We start from the raw sequence: 25,517 nt of genomic DNA, 5'->3' as shown, positions 1-25,517 counted from the left end.
TGATGATGAGCTAAGGGCTCGAAATCCTGTTCGTTGGAAAACAACTTACTGTGAGTAGAAAATGTCTTTTTTTAAAAAGGATTCTTGAATCCGTTGGTCACTTTTAGAAAGGTTATAATATGTGAAAATGCTTATGTACTGGAAATAAAGAGAGTATGTTAAAACGACAAAGTTTTTACGGTTTTTATCCGATCCAATCCTGAAAAAGGGCCGAAACTAACAATTTTTTACCTACTTTTGCTTTTAATGCGTTATAATGAGAAAAACTAAGTAAAAAAAATTTGTTAGCTAAATTTTAATCTATAACTAAATGATTTTCTGGTGTTTTGGTAAATTTTCTTTCAAATCATCGTAATTAAATCTTTTTTATTAAAACTCACGAATTTTTTATATCGTTTAATTTGGTTTACAGTGGCATAAGTATGTAATAATTAATATAAAGATAAAATACATATAGTTTAAAAAATACAAAATATGTCTTTTTTTTGTTTAATGTATATTTTGATTTTTGTTGTATTCACTCGTTCACAAGAAAAAGGAAATAATATTATTGCGTTACTAACTTTGGTTATGTGAACAAGATGTAGAACTGTTCAACCTTTTTCGTTTTTATTTTATTGAAATTTATTGTTGGAAATAGTAGAAAAAGATTGAACTGTTCGTCATTTGTTTCATATAACAAACCTGTAATTTATTCAACTCATTGGCCCTGCCACCGAAGTTCGAAAAACCCGCCAAACTTTTCGCATGGAATTCTGGGCCAGGGACCGAGCGGTGAGCCGAGAAAAAGAACTGATTGATTTCACGAAGTCAACGGGTTTCCCCATCTTTCATTTTAGCACGACTTTGAACACTTTATTAGTTATTTGTATTCTTTCTGATCCCAATTTCAATGCCGGCAGTTCTCGTTGCCGTCGAACTGTTTGCAATAGCAGATAAAATTGTTGTTGAGTTATTTATGCAATAAATAGAAAAACACCCTTAAGTGTGGAATGTTAAAGATGAAAAGTGCAGATAGGAAGCCTTTTTTTTGCGAGGGCGTTTCAACTACTAGGTTATATGAATCCATTGGGTGCCGGAAAAAAATTGTAAGTATCGATTCGTCGGGTTCGAATGCAGGGCCACTAGATTCGAACCTGAAACCTTTACAGTGACGAGCGCCTTGTCGATGCCTAAACCACCGACGGGCGACGCCCCTTTCGTAGCCTTTAAAATCAGTGTTCAATCTTTTATAAAAGAATACTATTCATCTATGAAAAGTAAGAAGGAAATGAGACAGATTAATTTGGATGGACATGATATCTGTTTGAAAGGAATATTTTTGCCCAAAAAAACAAAAATTAAAAATAATATATTGTTTGGAATGGACGTTTATCACATGGATATATTTTTGTGTAAATAAATATAAAAATTTTTTTGGGTACACCGTTAAAATTGATTCCGATGAAAATATAATTAGTTGAGATACTTTTGAGCGGAATTGGCGGGCGGATGGAGGTTTCGGCGGTTGGCGGATGGAACGGGGTCTCGAAACCTCCACACTGCACAAGCACCAGGTGAGGCCGTGTCGGTCTACGGTTGACGTTGACCATCAGGAGATTGTGTGTCGGTTTGTTCCTCGTTTCTCCAAATTCCAGTCACCAATCGGACGCCGGTTGAAGGGAAGGGCGACCGTCCGGGTCCGATGCTCAAGTGGCAGACATAAGGCGTCCAGATTGGAGGATGTCCGTCTTGTTGAGGTCGAGACTGAAAAACCTCGTTTCCGCCAAATGGCCTGTCAAAAAGTCAAGGCTCCGGTCCCAGCTTCCATCGGCGCTGCCTAGACTCGCCGCTGGCCTCTGTCTCAGACGGGCGCCCGTCTTTCTGACGGCTTTCGCCAGCGGCGGCTTAGCCCTCGCGGTCGCCAACTGCACCGCCTCTCGCGATCAGAAATACAAAGGTAAATTATTTTCAACTCTTTTCCGATTCGACAAAAAAATTACACACTGCAAAAAATAAATCATGATTCGTTTACATCAATTCTTATGAGAGGAATGCTTGATCTTTGTTGGTAGAGGAATTGTTCTAGGGATAATTTATGTGATCTTGACGATTTGTCATCTTTTATCACCGTTGACTGGACAAGTCTGAAAATATTTGCAGCTTCTGTATTGTTAGCGTTGTGTTAAGCACGGCTGCATCATTACAAAAATTGCAAATTGCACCACTGTCCTGTCATTCTGCATTGTAACATCACTGTGAATACTAAATATAGATTTTATATCTAAGGTTGAGATGAAAAAGCTAGTGTCATATGTGGGATTTGAACCCGTGACATTCAGCTCAATTCGCTGATGCTCTAACCTCTTGAGCTATCGTGACTTTGATCTATTTGAACACCAACTTCTCACTTCAACCTACAATCTTTCAAATTTTCCCTCTTTTTGCCATATTTTTCAATATCCTGTAATCAGGATTCGAGTCTCAGTGACATATGAACTGGTCATGTGGAGCTGTTAGCATAGTAAGAACTAGTAATTATGAGTAGTAGTAAGTACTTACATCATCGCAATGCTTGGGGAGCTCATACCTCTCTTCCAAGTATCCATCAAGAACTTTGCCGCAATGCCTGGGTTTCACAATCCCCGCTTCACAGTATCCATCAAGTACATGCTTCTCTAACAGCTCCACGTCATCATTTGTATAGGTCCATACACTTCTTCAGAGAGATGCATTTTTATATTTCTGATAACTGAAGATGGTAAAATGCCAAATCAGGTTTGGCAGATAAAGCCAGCAAAAATAGGCTGACCGGGATGATCAATGAAGTGAATCTGAAGTTTTAATTTTTAAGTATAATAAATATATGAAAGTTCATCTCAACTTTCTTTACATAATTTAGTTTACTGTATAAAAAGTAAAAATAATGATAATTAAAATATTTAAATTAATTACCAATAAATTGTTAGTAAATAAAAATATGATAATAAGTAAGTAAATGTTATTTAAACATTTTATCATGAAACAAATTTCTCATCATCTTTGATATTAATAAAAACTGACCTTAGTTAATTTTTTTAATTTCTTTAGATGCTAGGTTTTTTAAACTAATCAAGGCTGGAAATACAGAGGAGCTCCGGAGGTAATAGGCCGTACAACTATACTATTGTATTTAAATATCAGTTTAATTATATTTTATTTTTTGTGTTTAAGGTTTTTGGCTGAGTATTCATTCGATGTGAATAAAAGGCATTTTCTTGGTTGGACTGGGCTGCAAGTGGCAGTTGTCAATGGGCACCATGAAATTGTCAAATTGCTCTTGGATGCTGGAGCCGATCCAAATCTTGGAGATGAATATGTCAATAGTTACAGGACTGCCACGCAAAAGGGTATCCAGACACTTGATGGTAGTATTGATTTTATAACTAGCCTTGTTCCTTTTAACTATTAAAATTTTGTTTGATTTATTGATAGCCGAAAACTACTTTTGTTAATTATGACTCTGTTTTTAGTTCTTATTCAACGTGAAAGTGAGTTCTCAGAACATTTAAAAGCCCAAGGGAATTTTGTAGGATTCACTGCTCTTCATTATGCAGTACTCATGGACGATATGGAAAGCATCAATTTGCTCCTTCAAAATGGTGCGAATCCGATGATAGAGGCCTCTGGTCATTTACCTTCTAGTCTTGCCAAATCTGATGAAATAAAGCAATATCTTCAAGTAGAAAGTGAAAAAGTATATTTTTTAAATTCATAATCCTTTGATTTTTTGAATTTTCATTTTAAACCCCATTATTTTTCTCAAGTATGAGGAAGTTTTGAAAAAGAAAGAAGCAGAAGAGAGGCGGAAGTTTCCATTGGAACAGCGTCTCAAGAAGTACATTGTTGGGCAGGAAGGAGCTATTTCTCTAGTTGCATCAGGTATCTCTGGCATCATCCAAATTAATATCTATAAAAACTAATAGCTTTGATTTTCAGCTATTCGAAGGAAAGAAAATGGATGGGCTGACGATGAACACCCCTTAGTATTTTTATTTTTAGGTTCTTCAGGAATCGGAAAGACAGAGTTGGCAAAGCAAGTAGCAACTTACATTCACAAAGACAAAAAAAATGCCTTCATTCGTTTAGACATGTCTGAGTACCAAGAAAAGCATGAAGTAATTATTCTTACAAAATTAGTATTTGATACAAAGAAACAGATAGTAGTACTACTGAGTGATTTTAGTGGACTGATAATAAAAAAATATTTACAAAAAGGAGAAATAAAAAAATAAACTCAGCTCTTGCTGTTGCTTAGTATCGGAATGATGGGGATAGGGGAGGGGGAATAAAACGGAAAATAGAGTTGGATGAAGATAGGAAAATGGATAGGACCTTGCGTCAGCAAATACCTGCTAGAGCTCCAAAAGATGTAGTCGTCACAATGATCATGCCTCTCATGAGAGGAACAATAAAAAGAAATTTTTCTTCCTGAAATAAGCAATCTGCAGAAAACAAGGTCCCATGAGGCCAACTAGAAAAAAAATAAATAAATAAAATGGAATAGAGAAGGGAAGGCAAAGCAAAATCTTAAAAACCAATGTAAACAAGCACGAACTATTTAACTTTCTTTTCTGTAGAGGGGGTGAGCAATTAACAAAAATGACGAAATCATCAGAAACCACCTTACAAGGATTTATGACTTGTTAATCAATTTTATTCCAATTAGCTTTTAAAATGTTATGTATTAAAAAAGCAATTAATTAATTTCAATTGTTGCTTGGTTGTTTTCGGTTATTGTCTGGAAGATGGCAAAATGATCAGAAATGGTCAAGTCACAACTATCACCCCACAGAATTTTCAATTTATTTTCAGGTTGCAAAATTGATTGGTGCACCTCCAGGATATGTCGGTCATGATGCAGGAGGTCAGTTGACAAAGCAATTAAAACAGTGTCCTAATGCAGTTGTTCTATTTGACGAAGTTGACAAAGCTCATCCAGATGTGCTCACCACACTATTACAGCTGTTTGATGAAGTATTAATATATAATTTTTAATTGCTAATTTTTTATTTTTAAAGCTTTTAATTTGTGTGATTTTTAGGGTAGATTGACAGATGGCAAAGGAAAAACTATTGAATGCAAAGATGCAATTTTTGTAATGACTTCAAATCTTGCATCTGAGGAAATAGCAGCATTCTCATTAGAAATTAGAGCAGACAGTTTAAAAAATATGAAAAGTAATTATCTTATATTTAATTAAATGGATTTTGTAATAAAATGTTGTCTTTCTCTTTTAATACTTTAGACAACGCTGACATAGAACCAGAACATGTGACAATCACAAAAGATTTCAAAGAGTCAATCGTACGGCCAATTCTGAAAAAGCACTTCAAGAGAGATGAATTCCTTGGGAGGATAAATGAAATAGTGTACTTTTTGCCATTCTCAAATTCTGAGCTTAATAAACTTGTATCAAAAGAGTTGAAATATTGGGCAGAAAAGGCCAAGATTAAACATAAAATTGACCTCTTTTGGGAAGCTGGTGTCGAGACAGTTTTAGCAAGCGGCTACAATATCCACTACGGTGCTAGAAGTATAAAATACGAAGTCCAGAGGAAAGTGGTGAGCCAGCTAGCAGCAGCACAAGAGGCCGGTAAGTTCCAGTGACATAAATCATTTGATGGATAAATTTATTATTATATTTCTAGGAATTATTCAACCAGGTTCTGTAGTAAAACTATTTGTATTCTGGCCGTCAGAAGGATGTGATCCAGTTATAAAAATGAAATTGAACAAGGACGGCAAAGGTTTTGTTGATTGTGATCTAAAACTAATTCAAACAAATTACATAACACATTTTTAAAGTGAAAAGTTTCAAAACATAGGCCATAATAAAGACTTATTTATTTTATTAAGTTCTGTTAATTTTTAATTTTGTGATATATATAAAAATTGTATATACATATTTATTTTCTAAGAAAAGTGTTGTTTTTTCGTGTTTTTTTTTTTCTGAAAAATATATTCTTTGTTAATACTTATTTATTTATTATTCTCTCATTTTCCCTCTCTCTTTTGTTTAAAACCTAAGGCGGGGTGCCCACTGGGGCGATACAAGTGATACAATAAGCAATTCGAACCATATCGCTTACTACATATATTCCTTGTGTAAGCAATTAAACTCTGCACACCAGCGTGATCGTGATAATTATCAGCATCTGCATTTTCTCATTTTTGATTTCTACCGACGTAAGTACCGGTATGCAATAATGGCATCCTGTAAAGAGCTAATGATTGCAACTGTTAAAATTTAAAAACTATTATAGTATGTATTGTATCACTTGCCACTTTGCTCCAGTGGGCACAAGTGTGTTGGGCCGGTAAAAGTCGTATCGGGTAATGAAAGATCGCTTCATTTTGCATCAACTATCGCATTAACCATCGTTCCAGGGGGCACCCAGCCTAATGGACATTATTAGTACTTAGTCTTTCTCTTCTTTTCACACTTTATTCCTCCTTTTTAACTCATCCCCTTTTTTATTTATCTCAAACGTACACTTCTCTTTGAAGAAGGTAAAAAATGAATAAACAAAAGGTTGACAATAATTTTTTTATTCCTCCATTATGAGACATTTCTCACAAATAATCTGCATTTATAACTGCAGGAACTATCTCCTGTTTGTTATTTGAAGTTCATTATTTCTCTTTATCATAGTGCTAATGTATTCTTAATGGTAACCCATTTATTATTTATTAAAATGGAATATTGGAAATTGACAATCAATTTGAACAATTTTTTTTAATGTTTCAAAATTTATATCAAGTACTTTTTAGAATTTCAACAGTATTTATTGCTGCACATAGTTATTTTGTTTCCAAAACTTTACAACAAAAGATGTTTGTCTAAAACTTATTTGTTGCATAAATAAGGGGAAATGTTTATTATTATGACAATTCTTAAAGTAAAGTTTTAACTAGAATCCACTTTTTATTCAACAGTTTGGTTTATGTCTTTGTTTAAATAGGTCTTAAATTTCGAAATTCTATTTTCAGTTTATGAAGAAAACGCAATTGATATATTTTTATCAATAAACAAAAATCAATTGGAAATGTTTTGTGTATCATTCCTAATTCATAGTACTAACAAACTGAAAAATACATAAAAAAGAAGAATAAGACAAGATATATTTCAATTATAATTTAATAAATTCGATATATAAAATTACTTTCTGGTATTAAAATAATAATTAATTTTATCACAAGATTCCTGAAAGGCTTCGTGGTTCATAGAACCTAATAGCAAGGGCCTTTAATTTCATATCTTTTACAGGCAATTCGCAGTCGAATTCTCATTCAACAGATAACAACTCTTCATCTCTCGGTTCGAGGTTCTCTTGAAACAAGGAGTTGTTGTTGGGTTCTAGATCATCACCAGCATTGCTCGCATTGTCACAATCCACGTCAAGAAATCTAAAAAAATAAAAATAAATAGATAATTAATTTAGTTCTCATCATCTGGTTAACAGGTGAAGATACACACGTGTAAGGTTTTTCCTCTCCTCTAATCTCACATATAACATTGGTCAATGCCATAATATAGTTTTTAGCTAACGTCAGCGTTTCGATTTTTGAGAGTTTTCTTTCCATTTTTACATGTGGTATTACTTCTCTGAGTTGCTGTAAATAAAATTTGAATAAGAGTCCTTTTATATGTAAAACCGACTATTTTATTAGATTTGTGATAAAATCCTTGTTTAATTGTTTGAGCAATATTGAAAAGATAAATGTGTTTTACAAATATGACTGAACTTATTCAGTAAAAAATGTGATTTTCATCGTTGTATAGAAATGTAAATTCAACCATTTGATCTAACAATATCTTCAAATAAGACATTCGACCGAGGATAAATGGCATAATATCAAGTTGCAAATAATAATTTACATCGCAAAGATGAGTTGACAATTCTTAATCATTGTTTAACAGAAACCAATGAATATGGCGTACAGCCGAAACACGTCTGAGATACCGAACCAGCGAGGATGATAGACAACTGAATATGACGACGGAGGCGAGAGAAAGAGATCTTTGTTTTATTCAATTGATTTGACACCATTTTTGATAGATTTACAGACTATCCCGACTACAAAATAAAAATTACCATCATTTAAACTATTAAAATGTGTTATAGTTCAGAGGTAAAGCAAAAATGTGTTACGCAACGCGTGGAGACTTTCACACCCTGGGGCAGCGGTGCCAAATCTGCTCCAAATCAACGCTGGTATTCAACTTTACAAACGAAATTCTTATTTATATAGATCAAGGACTTTCCATCGTTACCGTCGAGTTAAACTAGACATGTTCGATTTTCAATTTTCACCGGATAGATGACCCTTTAAGGCGTGTTTTTCCCATTCCTGGTAAACAGGCGTAATAAACAGATTCTGCGATTTGTTAGGCAACAGTACTGATCGTAGTACACCTTCATTTCTGTTATACTGCCGAGCAGGAAATAAGATGCTACAAACGAAAAAAAGAAACAGAAAAAAATTCACTTCACTTTTCTATTTTCCGCAATCGCTTGAACCAAATGGGGAATGGCATCCTTAATCCTTACATGAAAAATTTGCTAGAAAAAAATCAGTATGTGCAGTGCACTCACTTCCTCTACGAAATGTTGCCGAAATAACGCGTTTTAGAACTCTAAATGTCAGCCCTTTCCAAAAAGTAGCTTTTTAAATCGATTACTAAAAGGACGAGAGAACTAATTAAATTAATTTACTAAAACCTGTTTGCGATAACTTATGAGTGGTATTAATATCAGTGTTTTTTATTTTTTTAAATTTTAATAATTTTTATTATTTATATATTACAATTAATTAAGATTTTTAGTTGAGATAAAAAAGTCAATGGCACGAGCGGGATTCGAACTCACGATCTTCGGCTAGATACGCCTCTGCTCTACCACTTGAGCTATCGTGACCTCGATCCACTCGGACACTAACTTCCCATTTCAACCCCTTGACTTTTTTATCAACTAAAAACCTTAATTAATTGTAATATATAAATAATAAAAATTGCCTTACAGTGATGAGCGTCCTTAATCTTTGCGGCGACCGCTAATAGAAATGCCTTCAAAAAAATCTAATACAGCCCTGGTGGTTTCCTAGATATATCCCAGGCCTATGATCGTGTATGTGCATGTGTGTGCCGAGGGCATGTTGTGGAGAGCAACCTCCTATTTGCATTCTAACTTATCCTCAAATCCTTCCTAACAGACCGATACTTCCAAGTAATCCAAGGCACCCCTTCCTCTTCTATTTTTCCCATTTTAGCCAGCGTCCCCCAGGGAAGCACACTTGCTCCCTTATGACAAGGGAATAAAAAATATAAAAAATATTGTTATACTGTCAGTTCAATGGTAAGCCAAATCCACACAAACTCACCACTCAATGCGAAAAGCCGAATCCTGCTTGACAGACCAAACTAGCGAGGGAAGGCAGACGAAAATGATCGCGAGCAACCAAAAAAACCTGGTTATCACATCAGGTATGTCACAAGTATTTCTGAATATTCAGCAGATTTCGTTTGTGGAAAAGTGTCTAGGTCCTAACATTTGGGAAGATGTTTCAGTCGGTTTCGGTCGTTGATTACATTAACGCTAAATCAATACAGCTAACAAACGTTCTACTGAAAACCGGTATGTTGGGGTTTCAACTTCAAAATTGAACCATGACCGCGATGTTCCATGTGTGAAAAGGTGTTCTCGAAAAACGCGGCCACAAAACGCTATTCCGCGAGCGCATAGATCGATAGCCACAAAGGTAAAAGAAATTTATTTTTAAAGGTGCGTGCACGACCAGAAAAATATTGCCACTAAGCTTGAGAACACTGAAAACTATCTTCAAGCGCTGGCTGAAGAAACTGAACGTCCAACGATTAATTATAGAGAAATGAGGTTTAATTGATATTTTTGTATAGAGCGAGCCGGAATGTCCGATTTTTGATTTTATTTCTTTTCGTGAAGAAAACCGTTGTCTTCAGAATATAGTGATCTTCATTCGTTTGCCCATTGTCTCGATTTAAATTTATCAATTTGCACATTCCTGGATTTAGTTACAAAAAATTGCGCTATAAAAAAAGGAAAAAATAGGGGTTCCCGAGGGATTACCTCGAATGCGTCGTTGAGGGAGTGCATTCTCATTCTCTCCCTTTCGTTAGATTCTAGCCTCCGGAGATTCCTTTCCCTAGCAGTTAGACCCTGCCGCCGCCTCCGCCCGGCCGCCGACGGTGGCACGCTGCCCAGAAGGCACCGCCTCTTGCCGCCCTTCCCTGACCCTTCTTGTTTCGACCTTTTCAACGAGTCTGCCTCCGATAAATCGCTTTCTGAGTCTGGAACATAAAAACAATTTTTCCTAGTTGATAAACCACTCATTTTCTTGCACATTCTCATTTATCTGTAAACGATTTCGGTTTGGGGGGGGGGAGAAACAGTAACGGTTAAAAGAAATTTATACACCTTCTTGATTTTTCCAGAATTTGGTGAAATAACGACGACGAATTAACTAGCTCCATCATAGAAAATACTTTACAAAACTAAATATATAAAATTTATGAAAAAGCAAACAAATAGGACTAAATATTAGTCCAGCAAAAATCCCATTTTGAAGATGAATAGTCAAAAAGAGGAACATAAATGGGTTGACGAAACAATCTTCCTAGGTTAGGAAGCCGGTTTCACCGACAGGGCACGAAAAGAAACGCTTCGAGAACCCACTAGACCTTGGAGATAATATTGAACGTGAAAACCATAATTAAAAAGTAAGATAGTAAAAAGGAAATGTTCTGGACAGATGTGTATTGCTTACTCCCGTACGGCTCTCAAACCTGACCACTTACGATGGATAAGATGTAGATAAGGTATAGATTTTTAGATAGGTCCTATACACATAGAGTTTTTCTTGGTTTCGAATCCAGCGGCCCTGAATTCGACCTGGCATTTTTAGCGTTACAGTGATGAGTCGCTGTGTCAAGACAACCGATTCAGCCACCAACGCTCCTCAAAACAAACCCTTAAGATATATAAATAATAGTACAGCAATTGAAATAAAAGTTTTAAAAAATCAACCATTTGATATAAACAATAGATTAGCATGTAGTAACAGTTTATCACAGTCTATAAAGTCTATAATTGCCATACATTTAGCACTATATCATCATACACCAAAACAGAATTTTGGTACACAATTGGACACATAAAAAAAGACAAAAAGCTTAAGAGTTGAGAGCAGTGAAATATGTCAGAAAGCAACGTCAGGCTTGCATTTTTCAAGAAGGTTTTTGTTTTTTTCTGATGTTCAATTTTGTTTACTTTCTGTTTTCTTTATGTATTTTGTACTACTTTCACTAATGGAAATTTTAAAATCATAATGACTAATTCTTTGGACGGTTTATGAGAGAAAAATCAATTTTTTATTAATTAAATGTTAATTTTACATTGGTGATAAAGTGATCACAGGCCTTTGGAAAACAAGGTATATGTGTTTACGGCTCATTAAGTATTTATTGATGATTGATTTATTGATGTATTTTATCAGTATTTATTGAACCTTGGGGATAGTGACGTTAATGACCTAGTAAGGAAGATTTGTTGATGAAGATTGAAGATTTGTCTGAAGACTTTTGATTGGAAGGATTGGATGCTCTGGATATTGGATGGTTTGGAAGAACCCCACAGACTCCGTATGTCCGAAGTGGTCGTAGTAAAGGTTTGTGTGTGGTTAATTGAGTCTTGTCGGCTATGACGGATTTCGTTCCTAGGAGTCTTCGTAGTTTCCAAGTCTTCTGTTACATTGTTGCTTTTTAGGTCTTGTGTTAAAGTTAATAAAAACAAAAAGCAAGTGAAATCAATAAATTTTGAATGTACATTCCATTGGTGTAGTCGAATACATAATTGGATTGACTTAAGTAGGATTACGAGGGATTTTATGGAAAAAATTGTAAAAGGTTTAAGTAACCTGAAAAGTGAAATACCTATTTCGAATACAATTGAGAATGAAACTTTGGACAATGGGGACTTTTTAGGCAAATTTGACATATAGGATGTTGTTGTTCAGTGATCGTTAGTTATTGATTATTTGGAGATCGTGAAATGCGGTCTGGTGTCTCTTAACACGATACACAAGAATGACACATCTACACGGAAAACAAACACTTTGAGCCCTGAAGATGATCTCCATAAAGATCGAAACGTTGGCACGATAAAGAAAATGTTTTTCTAAACCCTACGTCACACCAGACTGCGTCTCACGATCTCCAAATAATCATATAGGATAACCTCCTAAAGTACTGACATGGACACCCTTTATGCAGGGTGAATTTGGTTCTCACCTATATTGGGGGAAAACCTTCAACAATCTTATACGTTTATTTTTAGTGTAGCTTCTCATAAGCCAAACAGTTTTGATCTAACTATCTAGGATAGCGGGATACGAATAGGGAAATATTTTTTTTCAAATATACTACAAAAAACATTAAAGGTCTTTTGGCGTTGAATTCATCGGTGCAAACGATTTTACATTTGGAGCAGCCGTTATCCAGTTATTTGCCAAAACCTATTTGCGAACATTGTTTTTCGGAAAAACGAAATTTTCTCCAACTTCTTCAACCAATCACTAATTTATTTATTTATCATTTTAGTCGATAGTAAATTAATTGTTTCACTTGTTTCAAAACTTTACAAAAATTTCGCCAAACACCAGGCAATCAAAAAAGTTAGTGCTGTTTTTTATTTGTTAATCAACCTTTCTACTTACATTTGAGGATCAGGTCTTACGTCACAATTTTCCTTTATGGACTGACGCATTATCTTCTTGGTATTGCGTGATATCAACACCTAATCCTCTTATGGATAAAGAAGTGTTTATTAATGGTATTAAAACAACAGGAAATGAAAAACCTTTTCCCGTTATCCGTTAATCAACTGCTAACAAGATAGCGCAACTGTGGTGCAAATTTCGGTCCCCAAAACCAAATTAAAAGAATGTGTAAAAAATGTGTGTGTGTGTGNTATTTATTATTATTTATACATTTATGTTACGTGTGTTGACTAAACGAGAGTCTTTTTAAAAAAGAATTTTATTCGTTAAACACACTTACAATTTGAGAAGAACCTTTCCTGTTCACGGATATGATTAATCTGAATCTGTCTTCACAAGTGTAATGGAATAGGGAACAGGGTAGGGTCTTTTGCTTACATATGCTTACAATACATTCTTTGAATTTGTAAAGGGGTAATATCATTTGTCGCTGAATTAATAGATATAATGGTTTTGTGCAGGCGTAACTCCTCCATGCCCAAATAAAGCTCCCGGAGGTGGCTGACTGATAGGGGTTGATATGGCCAAGGGTTGTCTCCGCTGACGATACCATGTGAAGACTCCATAAGCTGAGGCTATGACCAATAAACAGTAGACTGGCATGGTCCATACATAGACGTTGAAATGTACGAAGTCCTGATGATTGGCGAGTGGTACAATTCTCTGTTCCTATAGACCACTTTACTGCCGTTGATGTTCAGTAAAAATACTCCTTTTAGTCGTTTTACTGTAGTCCCATCCTGGCGGCTTATACTAATAGGTTCTTCATTAGGAAATAGAGCCAAATACTGGTTGGGCTCAGGTATCCAAGTCAGGTGATTGTCGGTTGCGACGAGTTCTGTGTATGTACAGTTCGATGGATCTGGAAGAAGTATGGCCTTGTCACACAGATTGTCTTTATGACTGATTTGTTTATATGAGCATAGATACAATTTAGTTTGTTTACAATTATTATTTAGACTTATAATATTGATGTTATGAATATGCGTTTTGGGTTTAAGAAAATAGTTAACATCTTTAAAATAGATCCTATACCATTAAATAAACCTCTTTTTATTCTAGCATTATTCTTATTTTCTACAAAACCGATTTCTAACTTTTCTCCAATTACATTTTTTATTATGATTAATTAATTTTAAAGTATTTACAATATGTCTTGATTTACTACTATTATTAGCTACATAATCTACATTTTTACTATTACTAGAGTAGACAATTTCCGATACATGGTTATAAAATTCTTCTAAATAATCTAATTGATTAAACAATTCTCTTAGCCTAAAATAATGAATAAAAGTATGTTCTGAAATTTCCAACTTTGCTGAACCAAGGTTTACATGAATTATGGCAATGCCGTTTGTAATATAAACTATGTTGATTCCTCTGGTTGTGGTCCAGAAGAGGAGTGGGAAGAACCTGGAATGTCGCGAGAATTTGTTAATTTTCTTGGTTTTTTAATGTTTGATATGTGTATTTTGTCTATCGTGTTGTGATGACTTGGGATGATTTCGGCAGTTTTTAGATTCTTATTTATGGATTTTATTTTCTCCTTTTTGTATTTATTCTTTGTTTTGCTTTGTTTTTGCTTGACTTTCACAAAAACTTTGTTCGGTATATTTACTTCTGGAATTTATATTCTGTTTTCATTTCGCTTTTCGATAATATGTTGTTTATGCGCTAAAGAAGTTTCATTGATCGTTTTATATAACAAATCTATTTTCTTTTTATGATTACTGACATAGTTACTTAAAATTTGTTGTTCTAAATTGATTTTAAAAATAGATTCGTTCTGTAAATGCCCACTGATAATTTCAATAGGTTTTAATAGGTGTGCATGAATTCTTGTTGATTATTAAAAAGTCGGATATGCTCGATGAGGGTGGAATGAAATCTTTCTATAGAGCCGGGTTGTTTTGATTCCGGGTCTTGAGAAGATGTGAAATGCAACTTGACTCTATGTAGCGATAGTAATTCCCTGACTAGACTGTTGTTAAATTCCAGCCCGTTATCTGACACAATAGTCTTTGGAACATTGTAAGATGCAAAATTTTTTATTCATTTATTCACTATTTCGATTGCTTGATTCGATTCTATTTTGTAGGCTTGAGCATATTTAGAAAAAGTGCCTATTATTGTTAAAAACTTTTTATTCTCTAGCGTAATTGTGTCAATATGAACAATCTCAAAATGCTTGGTGTCGGAGACAAATTGTACTTTAAATTCAGGGGTTGTCTATAGTATTTCGTTAAAAGACATACTTCACATCTATTAATAAATTCCTGTACAGACTTACTAATATTAGGCCAATAATATATACGTTTGATTCTACTTTCCGTTTCCATGATGCCCCTATGATTTGTTTTTGAAATATGATATTTCTCTATAATTTCATTGATATCGGATTCCTCTAAAACATCGATACGTTTTTCTGTACATTTAAGAAACTTTAGTTCTGAATAAGTGAATTCCTCCATTATTACTTTCGCAAATTTTTCGTATAAGTCTGACTCGAAATAAAGTGATATGCTGTTTTAGGCACGATGAATTCTTTTATAAATTTAATAACGTCGTTAGTAAAATCGTTCTTTGAAAAATGGACGCTTATTCTTGTTTTTGAATTCCCGAACAACTTAATAATTTTGGGTTTTGCCGGATAAAATTCGACTTCTGAAATTATTTTTTGATTGTTACCGAAATTAACCGGACCCTCAATAATCGGTATATTCGTAACCGTATTTCCAATTCCGTTGGAATGTACCGTCGCATTGTCATCGTCGATGTTTTCATCTGCATTTCCATCAAGTTCATCTACATTGACCATGATGGATTCATTTTCTAGATTTACATTAGATTCGTTTTCAAAATTTAATCTATCGGGTTCGAGATCTGGATTTTGTAAATAAAAGTCTCTAATTAATTCGTCTATTACTTCGTCACCGGTTTCATGTACATTCAATTCTATTCTCGAAAGAGCATCAGCTATCTTGTTCTCTTTTCCTGTTTTGTGTTTAATTTCGTAATCTTCTAGATTATTTACCACGAATGGTTGTGTTATTGGTAATTTAATGCTATTAGTATTTCTATTAGCATTTACTAGTATTTCTATTCCCGCCATGTTATGATAGTTTAATACACCTTCTCCATCTTTAATGTTTTTTACTTTTATTTTTACAGTTTTTTCGCTTCTGAGCTCCAGGACGTAACGTCTGAGATCCAACCGGTGTACTCCCTGTTCGAGGCTTCTCTTGACTAGAATGCGTATCAAAATACGAAATAGGAATGTATAACAGACTGAATAACTCAAACAAAAAACCCGCGAGTGAAGACAGACCCAGTAGTGCCCGTGTGCCAGTTCAACATGAGTTCGCCAACTCGCAGACCAAACCCCATCATCTACTATTTCCTATGTCCGTTAATGTCTGTGGGTTTCTGGTTGCTAGATTATTACGCAAGGGGTCTTTTAATGAACAGACGAAATTTGTAGCTATAATTTTTTCTTGAAATTCTATCAAGTATGCTTTTTGTTCATCTGATCTCTTTTCCGTAAGTATTTTTGCTCTGAACGAGTCAAACTTTTCTTTTATTAAATTTAGTGATCTGAAAGGGTTTTTTATTTCGATCTGCATTATCTCTAGGATAATGCTGGCCGGTCCTTTCCTATCACCAAACTCTTTGATTAGAAACTGCTTTAACTCATCCCAGTTTGCAAATTGTATGTTCCTTAGGGCTTCGTTCGCTCTATCTGTTAATTTGTTTTTAATGTGTATGAAGGACATAGATTTTTTTATGTTTGTTAAAGGAGGTGTTAGAGAAGATACAATGTTTTGTGCTTCTTCCACTTTTAATATAAATTGTGTCAGTGTTTTCGGATTGCCATCGAAGTTAGGGATGGCATCCAAGATGAATTTTAATTCGGCAAAATTGGCCATTTCAACAAGTTATAATTATATAATTATATTAAAGTTATAGTTTATAAGTTATAACAATACCCAAAGCGCTTAAAATTTAAATCTTAAATAAATTAAAAACAATAAATTTATGATATATAAAATACAATAATTTTCTACTCACAAACTAAATTTTATCATGTTCATCAGATCCGATGCAGCAAATTCACCGTTCACACGATTGGTTTCCAATATTCCCTTTGCGATGTCCTACCGACTGTGCCAGTTACGTGTTACGTGTGTTGACGAAACGAGAGTCTTTTTAAAAGAACTTTATTAGTTAAACACACTTGAGAAGAACCTTTCCTGTTCACGGATATGATTAATCTGTCTTCACAAGTGTAATGGAATAGGGAACAGGGAAGGGTCTTTTGCTTACATATGCTTACAATACATTCTTTGAATTTGTAAAGGGGTAATCATTTGTCGGTGAATTAATGGTTTTGTGCAGGCTTAACTTACATATATGTTTTGTTGACGCTTGAGGCGTTTTGAGTGATCCCAAAAAATGATTGACTGTTTTAATCAATAGTTAACACTTACCTAAGACACCTTCACACTAAAGTTTACTTTTTACGTGGTTCGACTTAATGTGCGTATCGTTCAAATAACATTATTAGGAAATTATTAATTATGAAATATTAATTGGTCAATCGGACCACGAAAACTAGTGAATTATTAGAAAAAGTGGAGATGCGAGTGTTGTTTAGAAAACCAATTTAATAATATAAACTTAATAAGCCGTAATAAGAATAAAAGTATCATTGGAAACCTGAGTAGTAGTCGCTCTCGACAGAAACGCTTATGTACATCTACAATGACCTGCAGTATGGAGATACTTTACATAAGGTAGGCTAAAATGGAAAGGACACATAGGAGGAGCACATAATTTTACTAACGGGCAATGACGAAAAGTCCGATTGAGCAACAAAAACGCCTTGACCCTCACCAATTCACAATTGTTCCAAGATGAAAAAGGACGAAAGACGGACATATTCGAATAAAAACAATATCAGTTGATGACGTAATACAGAATTTACATCATTTAAAACATTACATAACTAAAACGAAAAGTGAAGAACCCCGGAAGAAAGTGGACACAGCCTTTCAATCGGGCACAATGGACAAAATAACTCACAGGCCAACCATTCCAAAAGTTACCTAGCAGATGTTTCCCAATGTAATAATAATCATCGTCTCGCATAGTCACATATCCTATTTTGGTAATAACAGTTAAACAAAAATAAATAGTCTGAACTAAGTAGATATTTCAATTTTTTTATCGGTCTTCGTCTTCAAGAAAATTCAGAGGAATTCGTACCCTTGAGGCCGAACATTCTATATAATAAATATATAATTTATATAATATAATTTCGGTCATTTAAGTACAAAATAAATACATGATTAATAATTAATTGATAATATATACTCTATTGTGAGGTTAATGAAAATGGTTTGTATGGGGCGAAATGATTGGTGGCCCTTTTTTATACACTATCCAATCTAGTAACGGAACGCACTTGCAAAATTTTATTTTTTATGTGCAAATGTTGGGGTTGAAATAAACGAATTTGCAAACAAAAAATTCAAGGCTATTACCGTGGTTTTCCAAAAACCGAACTCGTTGTCTTAGAAACGAGGAAAATATTGAATAGTGGCTAAATTACGGAACGTGTTATGCAATCGGAGGTTTTCATTTTTCTTCCGTGAAAACCGATAGAAAATCGCCCACCAAGCTAGGTATTTCCATCAAGGTACACGCTTTGAATATTTACATAACCATTTTTGAGTGTATTATCTACCTTTTGTTTTGACAATGATAAAGATAATAAATTAAAATTCAGCCCCGCATGATATCCGGCGATGTGGGACTCCCACCGTTTGTCAATGTTCGACCTGACAATATTCAACTTATTGTTCGACTCCGAAAACGAGAAAAAAAATTGACATGTGTTGGGCGTTTAAAATTTTTGTGTTTTTAATTCCAAAAACGTTAGATTTTAATCATACACCAAAACATCTGTGTTTATTACGTTCAGTGTTTGCACAAGGCAAACATTTCGTCTGGCTTTTAGGATCAGCGTTTACAAACACGATCTTCTTATTGTCAACCGTGTTCCTTTTTTGACAAATCATTTGAAATTCGACGGTGATCTAATTAAAAATTATGTGTGCTAAATGTGTTAACTATATTTTCTTGTAGGTTTATAGGCTAAATCTATTGATACGAATAGTACAGATTCTAATTAGTTTCACTTAAAGGTGAATACTCCTGTTTTTTAAGTCGAGTAAAATTATAAAATAGATAAATTGAATTAAAGGCGTTTTGAGAAGTGTTTTAGAAACAAAAATGCACTTCAATCACACGCTCAAGTCTCACTACTCGTTTATCATTAAGAAATTTTATGTCAGAGTATTTTTTCTAATATAATTTTTAATATATCGATTTTTCAAGTGTAACAGGTTACCTTGTTTTGATGAGATCTTGGTGTAACTGATGTCGTCGTCGTCATCTTCGTCGTTGGCCCAAATTTCGGGCGTCTTGCAGCTGGAGTCCGAACCTGACAGCAGCATCTCGCAAGATCGCATCCTGCACGGAAAACAATAAATTAACAGCCGTTGCTAAGAATTGTTGAAATTTATGGATTGATTTTATTATAAAATAAACGCGACCTTTTTGTCATTTCAACCGCTATTCGGCAACTGAAAGGGACCGTCAATAATTCTGACGCAATCTCGCTGACACTAAATTTTTTCCCAAAACGACCGTGGAATAGGAAAAACATAAATAAGGAAACAGGGTAGATACTACCTATAACAATACCGGGATTAACAAATATAATTAGTGCGGTTTTTGCTTTGTTTATAAAAATTGTGTTGTAAATAATGACCGTCACGAAACATTTGAACGATACATGACACGTTTCCATTGTAAACTTAATTCAATTTAAACGTGCTAACTGTCCTATAATTATAATAATTTTTGTATTAACTAGTCCTTGGTATCCTTTATGTCTTAAATTTGTTACTAGAACGTTTTTAAGCGATTATTTTCCAAAATCCATTTTTATGTAGAGAAGAGGAACAAACTAGCAGAAATGTGACCAACCACTCGAACTATATTACAAAAGACAGGATACTATTCATTACGTCATTAGCATAACCCAAGATAATGGTTTCAGAAAATCCATGATGGCCACATCTGAATCTTCAAATAATCTTAAAAAATTGATCAATGTGAAGACGTGGCTTCACAAAAGAGCACCTGAACAAAATTGCTCCCGAAAACTTTGTAAATTTTAAATTATCTCAGGAATAAACTGATTTGAATAACTTTTCTTGAAGTAAAGCCGGTTAATGTTGCAACGTGTTTGCTCTGAGCAGAAAGAAGGCCAAGGAGAGAATAATTAAAAAATTCAGTATATATTTAAACGTTACCGGATTAAGAAGCAATTGTTTCGATACAATTAATTTCATAGTTCATTAGTGTATTCCATATTTCTAAAAAAAAAATACAGTAAATTTTGAAGCATTTCAGCACAACATTTAATCCCAACTAGGAACAAATTTTAAGATAAACTTTCTAAGGCAGGGCCGAGATCCCTTTCACTCGAACTGCGATTGTAAATAAAACTCGGAACACGAAAGAAAATTTTTCCTTCTCAGATAAAACTAATCACAGGAGGATCGCATAAAGAGTGATAAACATCAAAAAAATCTATTGCATTGCCAATAATATTCATGATGGTTATTATTATTCTTTCAGGATTTTGCAACCGATTTTATTACTCAACGAATTATGACGGCTGCTTCATTCAAAATTTAATAAATATTAAATGTTTTAGTTCACTTTCGACAAACGCGATAAATAAAAGGAGAGGTGTTAAAGAAAAAGCACGGCATTGTTCTTCTGAGTAATAGATAAAAATTACAATTAGAGTGTCTTTGAGCGATATGCAAATCAAGTTCTTGAGGTCGCACTTTTCCAAATTCGTCTCGCCGGTAAAATTTATAAATTAATATGTTAAAAAGATTTAAATTGTATATTTGACTGTCAAATACCTGTTTTTTATTTTATTTAATTTTTACAATTTTATTTAAAGAAGTTATTAAAAAACGTACGTAAAAAAAGTTGCTTTACTTAAAACATTTTTGTAAGACTATTTCTTCTTATTTACATTTGTAGTTTAATGTTAGAAAACATTTCCATGTGTGTGGTTTTTTAAATGAAGAAAGTAAATATAATATTTAACCATTATCTATTGGTTGAACGTACTTCTCAACATTTAGTTTAAGTCGTATTCCGTTGTTTTCTAATTATTATTTAGAGGACATTCTATTCCACGCCTAATCTATCCTTGGATTAGGAAATGTTTTTCACCGCTTTCTATGTTTAACGCTTACGCTTACATAAACGTATGTCGAACAAAAACGAGGGTTAAGTAATGCATTAAGTCAACTAAATGGCCCGAGCGTAGAAAGCACAGGGAGACTAAAAGTTAATAAACGATTAAAAACTTGCAAGCTGTATTATTACCTTACCTATATGCTTGGACTTGAAAGTCAGCTCTTAACCTATTTTACCTTCAAAAAACAACATTACCCATAGTATAGAAATGGCTATGAGTGTATCAATTCAATACTTGATAAGGATAGTTTTACTCATAAACAGTTTGTGAGTAGAACATTCCTTTTATATGTGTATTACCCTTCTATTTCCGATTCCAAATAGGTAGAAACCAAATCCGATTTGATATCTCCAATAGATTTTATACTATTCATTGGTATTTCCCTGTTATACACAGAAATGTGAAGTTATAAAAGATTTCTGCAGGGGCGTCGGTGGCTGCCAGGCGTTGACACTGTTCATCACTGTAAGGTAAAGGTCCCGGGTACGAATCCAGCGGCCCTTCATTCAAACCCAACATACGACAAGCGCTAATCGCAGACAGGATGGTACGTACATTTCGACAAACATGCACAGTTCTATCTCGAAGTTTGAAAAGACACAAAGATATCTAATTTTAATGTTTTCCCTAGTTTCTCACCTACCAAAGTGAATATTAGGAGGCTTCTGTCGAATTTTAAGAAATATGTCAGATGCCATTGGGCAAATATGTCGCACCATTGCAACTCTTATCGCTGGACCTTATGTTGGACAAAATACATTGGAATTCTGCAACCCAACCAGAGAAATTATCCAGATAGAACTGGAAAGAAGGATGGTATTTCTCTGGCAGGGAATTTGTTCATACCAAAATACATGTTTCATTATTTCTGAGCTGTAATTTTGGTGCAGTGATAAGTGCGGAGTTTTGTGTACGTATTTAAAATTGAGTTTCCAAGTGTGCAGAGATAAGGGATTACCACTGGTTTCTATATAAAACATGTTGTTAGGGGTAAAAGAAGAATGTTGAATGATGAAGAAATGTAGAGATTTTTTCCTTTAGGTTAGGTCATGTTTCACGAAACCAGACCACATTGTATTAAGCGGAAATTTTGTTGCCGAAACTTTTTGTATCAAGTGTGCATGGTGTGACAAGCGAGAAGTTAATGTCACGCCAAGATAATTAATTGTACTCTTTTACCACCCCGACAGAACTTGAAAAACCATTTTCCTTTGAAGCTAGTCTGCCTCCTCTCCTGAAAATAATGCTTGTTAAAACTATATTATCTCCCTTGGAATAAGTTTTTAAAAAAACTTTAAGCGTTGTTTAAATTGTTGCTGCAATGATGCAATCCGAGGCCCATTTTGCAGGGGAAAAGCACATTAGGAACATAAGAACTTGGATTTAAAACTTCAAACTACGTCGCGATAACAGATATCTTCCTGAATAGTGTGGTTTATGTGATTATTTTCCTGAAACCGGCGTGCGGTAAAAATTGGTTAAAAAGGACACAAAAGGATGAAATTAAGGAGAAAATGGTTTAGCGATAGAAGGGAAAGTATGAGAGCAACTGAGTGGGACGTGCGGTTAGGTAGCCAAGAAAAGTCCTTGGCAAGGTCGATCTCACCTCTCACTGCGACCTGTTCTTATTCTTTGTAGATTTTTACATTTTATTTTACTTCTTTTTCTGATATAAAGGTGGGGCCAAGTATTTTTTGAAATGAGGCCTGGAGGACGTTTCATTTATTTTGCCTTATAATCATTATTTTTAACTGTATTTTTCTTGTAACAGAAGGGCCTAGTCGCATAAAAATTAATAAGGAAGCGTTCTGTATTCCAGGTGGTTTAAATCTACCAGAATTTCTTCCAACAAAGTTTGAAAGTATTCAGAAGTAAAGATCTAAAAACCACGGTCATTTTGATACATCGCCTTACTTTTAACTTAAATAATAACAATACGTAAATGATACTGAAATATATAATAATTTGTACTGTAAAATTAGTAATATAAAGAGAAAAAATATTTTTGTTGTTTTGAAAGTAACTACTACATATACTTATATATAATTATATAAGTCACGTCGCAGACGATGATAATTGATTTTCACTTGGCCGAAACCGTCGGTAGTTAAAATGCCGTCATCGAACGCATCTGAATTCCGGGAATGCACAGTTAACGACATTGGACAATTACGGATTGTGGGATCGGAATTTTATTGGCGCCCGGCCACGGGACAGTTTTTACATTCTCTCCAGCCGACGAGTTTTAAAGTTCTGAAAGCGAAGCGCACTGAGCTTTAAAGGTATTTTGAAGGTATGAAAAAAAACACTCAAAAGCTCACTTCCTTGTGGGAGTCCGAGATTGGAAAGTGTAAACAATCGGTCAGAGGGAAAAACCTTTCACTCGCCCTGCGGTTTCTTTGAGGCTATAACAAACCTGCAATTCAAGACGAAATGAATTTTGTTTGAAGAATTCTGTATAAACTGTCAAGACAAGAGATGGTACGGTACTTCAATACTTCATCAATATGGAATCTAGTTTATTTCCCTTTCAGGATTTTAAATTTTTATTTTAAAAATTCCATTGATCACAAATAAGCCATTGGAATGTTTGATGTTTAATGTAATTTGTTTAATACATCTATCTATACGTATACAGGGTGTTCGGCTACTCGTGTTACAAACTTTTCCCGTAGGTTCTACATTCAAAGTGGAACCAAAAAGTCCTAATTAACTACGGTCCCAATCTCAACAGTTTCGATGTAATTTCACATTTTCTGATTTTTTAAGATTTCACGACCTTGCTTCAAATAAACAATGATAACTCCCAAACTAACAGGTTTTAGACAAATCCGTTGATACTATTCAAAACTACGTTAAATTTCCAATAAGATGTGACAATACTAAACTTGTAAACCTTCATGAAATAAGCGTTTTAGCAGCGAGAACTTTAAAAATAATTTGTTTTCAAAGTTGAACAAACTTACTATGGTGATTCTAAACTACTATTTCCAAACCTAGAGACCAGCAAATTTCAGAAAACGCACTCCATTTAATATCCTTATTAGTGGTGCAATTGCTTTTTTTAATTACTTTTTTCAAAAATGAAGAAATTGATGGAGGAAAAGAAAAAAACCATGGTTGGAGGATTGGTTAGGTGGAAATTAAGAAAGATTAATAATAAAAAATAAAAATTAAGGAAATTTTGAATGCATTTATTAAACTTTTTTAATTTTGTTTTGAAATGCTCTCCACCCCACCCTCTGCAATGTATTTTCGACGCGCTGCCGTCGCATTAAACTCGCTACTAAAACGCTTATTTCACGAACGTTTACAAGTTTAATATTGACCACATCTGATTGTAAATTTAACGTAGTTTTCAATGGTATCAACGGATTTGTCCAAAAGCTTTTGCTTTTGAAGTTATCGTTGTTTATTTGAAGCAAGGTCGTGAAATCTTAAAAAATCAGAAAACGAGGAATAACTCCGAAACTGCTGAGATTCGGACCATAGCTAATTAGGACTGTTTGGTTCCATTTGAACGTAGAATCTATGGACAAAATGTGTAACAGGAGTAGCCGAACACCCTGTATATTACTTTTAAAAAAATTATCGTTTTGTTAATTACAACATACTTATTTTAATGTACACGAAATTAAAGGAGATCAGAAATTCACGGCTTACAAAAAAATTTAATTGTGATGATTTGAAAGAAAATTCACCAAAACACCGGAAAATCGTTTTTGATAGAATAAATTGTAATTATTAATATTAATCTATCGCTAAATGATTTTAGATGTTTTGGTGAATTTTCTTCCAAATCATCCTAATTACATTTTTTTCAATTAAAACCCGTAAATTTCATATCTCATTTAATTTGATTTTATTACATTATACCACATACGTTATATATATATATATATATATATATATATATATATATATATGTTGTAATCAGTATAACAATAAAAATACATACATATAATTAGGAATAAACTACAAAATAGAGTGTCAGGATTTTTTTGTCTTTGAGTTTATAATCAAACTTGTGTGTCACAATTCACTTTTTAAATATTTTCTTAAATTGTCATTTGCACACTAGAAGAAAAGGAATGCTGTAGTTAAAATTAGATTATTTCTATCGATTCAAATCTTGATTTACAAGACGGATGCATAATTTAATTTATTACCAAATGTTATAAATAAAATTAAAATTTCAAGACCTAGCTAGTGCTGTTAATGCCAAGGTTGGATTGAGTTTGGTCCGACTGAGGAAGGCCGCTCAGGAAAATATTTCGATCCTTGAACTTTACAACCACTGCTCCCTCTTTGACAACTTCACACCCAC

The 25,517-nt window shown here is 33.9% G+C and overlaps 2 protein-coding genes across 5 annotated transcripts in view; one reads left to right on the top strand and one right to left on the bottom strand.

Moving 5' to 3' along the window:
- Positions 1–1,373: 1,373 nt before the first annotated feature.
- LOC106672393 (caseinolytic peptidase B protein homolog) lies at positions 1,374–5,876 on the top strand. 2 transcript variants are annotated; one of them, XM_014403784.2, is made up of 10 exons: positions 1,374–1,939; positions 3,070–3,121; positions 3,193–3,386; positions 3,552–3,715; positions 3,786–3,900; positions 3,958–4,136; positions 4,834–4,995; positions 5,063–5,198; positions 5,267–5,614; positions 5,670–5,876. In XM_014403784.2, exons 1-10 carry the CDS (start codon positions 1,723–1,725, stop codon positions 5,822–5,824), a joined length of 1,722 nt encoding a protein of 573 aa, XP_014259270.1. In that variant the 5' UTR covers positions 1,374–1,722; the 3' UTR covers positions 5,825–5,876. The 2 variants fall into 2 exon arrangements, with proteins under 2 accessions (XP_014259270.1, XP_014259269.1); XM_014403783.2 differs by having other exon boundaries at positions 3,492–3,715.
- Positions 5,877–6,554: 678 nt separating this feature from the next.
- LOC106672400 (class A basic helix-loop-helix protein 15-like) overlaps positions 6,555–25,517 on the bottom strand; it is a 30,627-nt gene continuing 11,664 nt past the window's right edge. Inside the window, exons 1-5 of one of the 3 annotated variants that reach the window (XM_014403793.2) lie at positions 19,455–19,551; positions 19,250–19,371; positions 10,128–10,348; positions 7,499–7,635; positions 6,555–7,428 (exon numbers count right to left, since the gene is read on the bottom strand). In XM_014403793.2, coding sequence (XP_014259279.1) covers positions 7,308–7,428; positions 7,499–7,635; positions 10,128–10,348; positions 19,250–19,371; positions 19,455–19,465 — 612 coding nt within the window. In that variant the 5' untranslated portion in view covers positions 19,466–19,551 and the 3' untranslated portion in view covers positions 6,555–7,307. Of the gene's footprint in view, positions 7,429–7,498; positions 7,636–10,127; positions 10,349–13,111; positions 13,697–19,249; positions 19,372–19,454; positions 19,609–25,517 lie in introns of those variants that run through there. The other 2 variants (XM_014403795.2, XM_024228388.1) reach the window with 2 other exon arrangements.

Source organism: Cimex lectularius, unplaced genomic scaffold, assembly GCF_000648675.2.
Source record: "Cimex lectularius strain Harlan isolate CLEC.00 unplaced genomic scaffold, Clec_2.1 scaffold222, whole genome shotgun sequence".
Lineage (NCBI taxonomy): Eukaryota > Metazoa > Arthropoda > Insecta > Hemiptera > Cimicidae > Cimex > Cimex lectularius.
This window is presented reverse-complemented; position numbering and strand designations above follow the sequence as displayed.